The 3,007-nt window shown below is 46.4% G+C and overlaps 1 protein-coding gene across 2 annotated transcripts in view; it reads left to right on the top strand.

Moving 5' to 3' along the window:
* The window catches only part of mcu (mitochondrial calcium uniporter), a 52,884-nt gene that overhangs the window by 43,852 nt on the left and 6,025 nt on the right, over positions 1 to 3,007 (top strand). For both annotated transcript variants that reach the window (XM_031872706.1, XM_031872696.1), the window contains exons 3-4: positions 372 to 435; positions 2,417 to 2,587. In XM_031872706.1, the coding sequence (XP_031728566.1) occupies positions 372 to 435; positions 2,417 to 2,587 (235 nt within the window). The remainder of the gene's footprint in view (positions 1 to 371; positions 436 to 2,416; positions 2,588 to 3,007) is intronic.

Raw genomic sequence — 3,007 nt, 5'->3', positions numbered from 1 at the left:
TGTGTGTGTGTGTGTGTGTGTGTGTGTGTGTGTGTGTGTGTGTGTGTCAGTGAGGTTTTTTTTTTATGCGTCATCCTATTGTAAAATCTTTCCGTGACCAGGAAGCTGCAGTTGAAACTGTGCTTCATGGGTGTGGCTCCAGCCTGGGTATTGGAACATTCCTAGAAACTGGAACAGAGGAAGCCATTTTGTAACATAACCCTGTAGTCAGTCTTGGAAATGAACAATTAGAGAAGTGAAGGGTAGTGTCATGTTGCTGAGTGTCACACATTGGCTCACAGCCCACTTAAAATAATGGAAACATTAGTCATAAAAAAGCTGTGTTCAAATGTAATAACCAGGTTGTTGCACTTTTGTCCTCCTGTCTGCAGGTTTGGAGGGGCGCCCCCTCATGGCATGGCCAGAGACTGTTGTGTTCTGCCACTGCACCAGAGGGTAAGTCCCTGCCACCTCTCACGTCATTCAGTTTATTTCTGTCCATATGCCAGGGCATCAAGGGTTCCCCAAATCCAGCCTCTGCTCCTTGTCTGAGACAAAAACGAGTTCTGCGCTTAAGGGAATGCTGCATTGATCAGACAGCGGAGGCTCATTTGAAATTAACAGTCGGTAGTCATTAATATGGAATCTGTCTCGGGGAAGCATCTGCTCGTCTGTGTGAGAGGCGGGAGAGATGGAGAGTGTGAACTGAACAGAGGGAGGAAGAGAGAGGTAAAGGGGGCTGAGAGGAGAAGGCAGCGGCGTTGCAGAACATACTGATGGGATTTGAAAGTGGCCCTTGATAGCTGTAGGATACGAGCGGAGATGAGCACAGCGTCCTCACACATTCACCAGTGTGCCTGTGATGACAGGATGGTGTAGGACAAGGGGAACAGGTGCAGAAACAGCCATGATGCCCGGGGCAAGGTTTCAAGTTGTCGCCATAATGAAGATGTGGGTGTGAAATAAAATGTCTGCACCTCTGCATTTTCGAACGTGGTCAAGAGACACTAGAGACGGAGCCCAGCCGGTACTGCCTGTGCCAGCCGACGATCCTTCATTTCTGGGTGCGAGCCCAAGCCGAGATCTGCTGATTCACTGCAGTGGTCCCGAGCGGGAGGCACAGGTTGTTTGGTGCAGCAGCAGCAGCAACAAGGCAGCTTAAATCACCTTGGACCGCCGCCGGCGCTCAGCCCTCTGCGTTGATCCATGGCTCTGTCATTAGGGGCCACTCGGCATGCTAATGGTGTAAGCTGTGCAGGCTCATTATAACCAGAGTCTGATTTCAGACCAATAGAGCTGGATTACAGTCTATTACTAGTATGCAAAAATAATAATAAAGTGCCACCAAGCAGAGCAGTGGCTCAGCTGTTTGGGACACAAACTACAGTTCTTATGGTAGTGCCTAAAACCAGCAAGTACAGACGGAAACAAGCACTAAACACTGAAACACCATGAACTAGCAATGTATAGCTCAAGCCCCCCACGCAACCATCCTTTTAGCCTTTCTATGGGAATAAGAAATATCATTAGTTGCCATCAACAAATTGACAGAACAATTCTGTGAGGAGAAGTTGAGCACTATTGTACTGTATTGATCTTACAGTCAGGAGTGGGCTTATTTTTGCAGTCAACCACCGTCGGTGTATTTCCGTGTCTACGTGTATGAGCCTGTACTTGCATGTGTGTGTGTGTGAACACACTGATGAATAAGGTTTAGTCATCTGTTGAATCAGAATTCCTGAAGGATTTACAAATGGCTCTTGAGTTTGTTCCTTTTTGCAGATACTGTCTGCAGTGTTTACAGCAGCGAGATCCTATTAAATGTTTTCAGTCACAGAAGAGTACACTAACTTTAAATCGTCATAAAGCTCAACACAGTGATTCCAGAATCCTATTTTGGTATCCAAAGTGGATGCTCCAAGAATGTTTCCACAAGTGCTTGATGACAAACCGATAGATAATGAAGGGTTTGTATTTGGCGTCCCGTGTTGTTTGGCAGCTTTGGTGTTGAACTCCTCTGGTAGGTGGAGCTCTTTCGTTGTACTGCCCCCTGCTGGGTCTCAAACCACACTCCTATGTGTCATCAATCTACATAAGTAGCGCAAACATAGCACCATCAGAGTATTCGCCTCTGCAGTGTTTCAGTTAGTTTGTGGTATCCAGATTATACGGTCAAATTACAGGAATTAAGGACATAATTATTGTTTTAGCGCTAGTGAGTAATTCACATGTGTGTACAGACAATGCCTAGACCAACTAGTGCTGAACAAAATAAGCAATATACTGTTGCTTATGCATCTTTATTCAATGTTCTTCAATCAGAAGTAGCATCCACATGAAAGCTCACTTCCATGGTTCAGTTAAGACCTTGGGGTGTCATTTTACATTTTCTGCTTGTGTGACATTTGTCGTTTTCTTGCCTGCAACCCCCTCACAGAGGTGACGGTGGTGTATCAGAACGGGCTGCCGGTGATCTCAGTCAGTTTGCCGTCCCGGCGAGAGCGCTGCCAGTTCACCCTCAAGCCGCTCAGTGACTGTGTGGGAGTTTTCCTGCAACAGCTCCAGGCGGAGGACAGAGGCATCGACCGGGTAGCCATCTACTCCACGGGTATGTTAACAAGCGCAAGAGTACTGTGTGCACACACACTCCAACTGTATCCATTTACACAAGCAGGTCATACATATACATGCTTTCAAGTGTTCTTGTGTCGCGATGCTGTTATGTCTTCCCGCAGCGGTGGCTTTATATCAGAATTTAATATCACTGCATGCATCATGAAATGATTCAATTTTAAACCTGCTGCTCTGCACAGAGGGTTGATTGTACAGGAACAACTGGTACTTGAAATCTTACTCTTGGTGTGCTAGTGCAGCTTTAGCTCTCATGATAGTCAGACATCAACAAGCCTGATTAGCAAGAGACTTCAAGGATATTTGAGGTGGCTGCCCATCAGTGCTCCATCTCACTCACTTCACATTTGTCTCTCTCTCTCTCTCTCTCTCTCTCTCTCTCTCTCTCTCTCTCTCT

The sequence above is a fragment of the Anarrhichthys ocellatus genome, unplaced genomic scaffold (assembly GCF_004355925.1).
Source record: "Anarrhichthys ocellatus isolate YVR2014 unplaced genomic scaffold, GSC_Weel_1.0 scaffold3, whole genome shotgun sequence".
Lineage (NCBI taxonomy): Eukaryota > Metazoa > Chordata > Actinopteri > Perciformes > Anarhichadidae > Anarrhichthys > Anarrhichthys ocellatus.
Note: the sequence above shows the minus strand (reverse complement) of the source record. Positions and strands in the feature narration are given on the sequence as shown.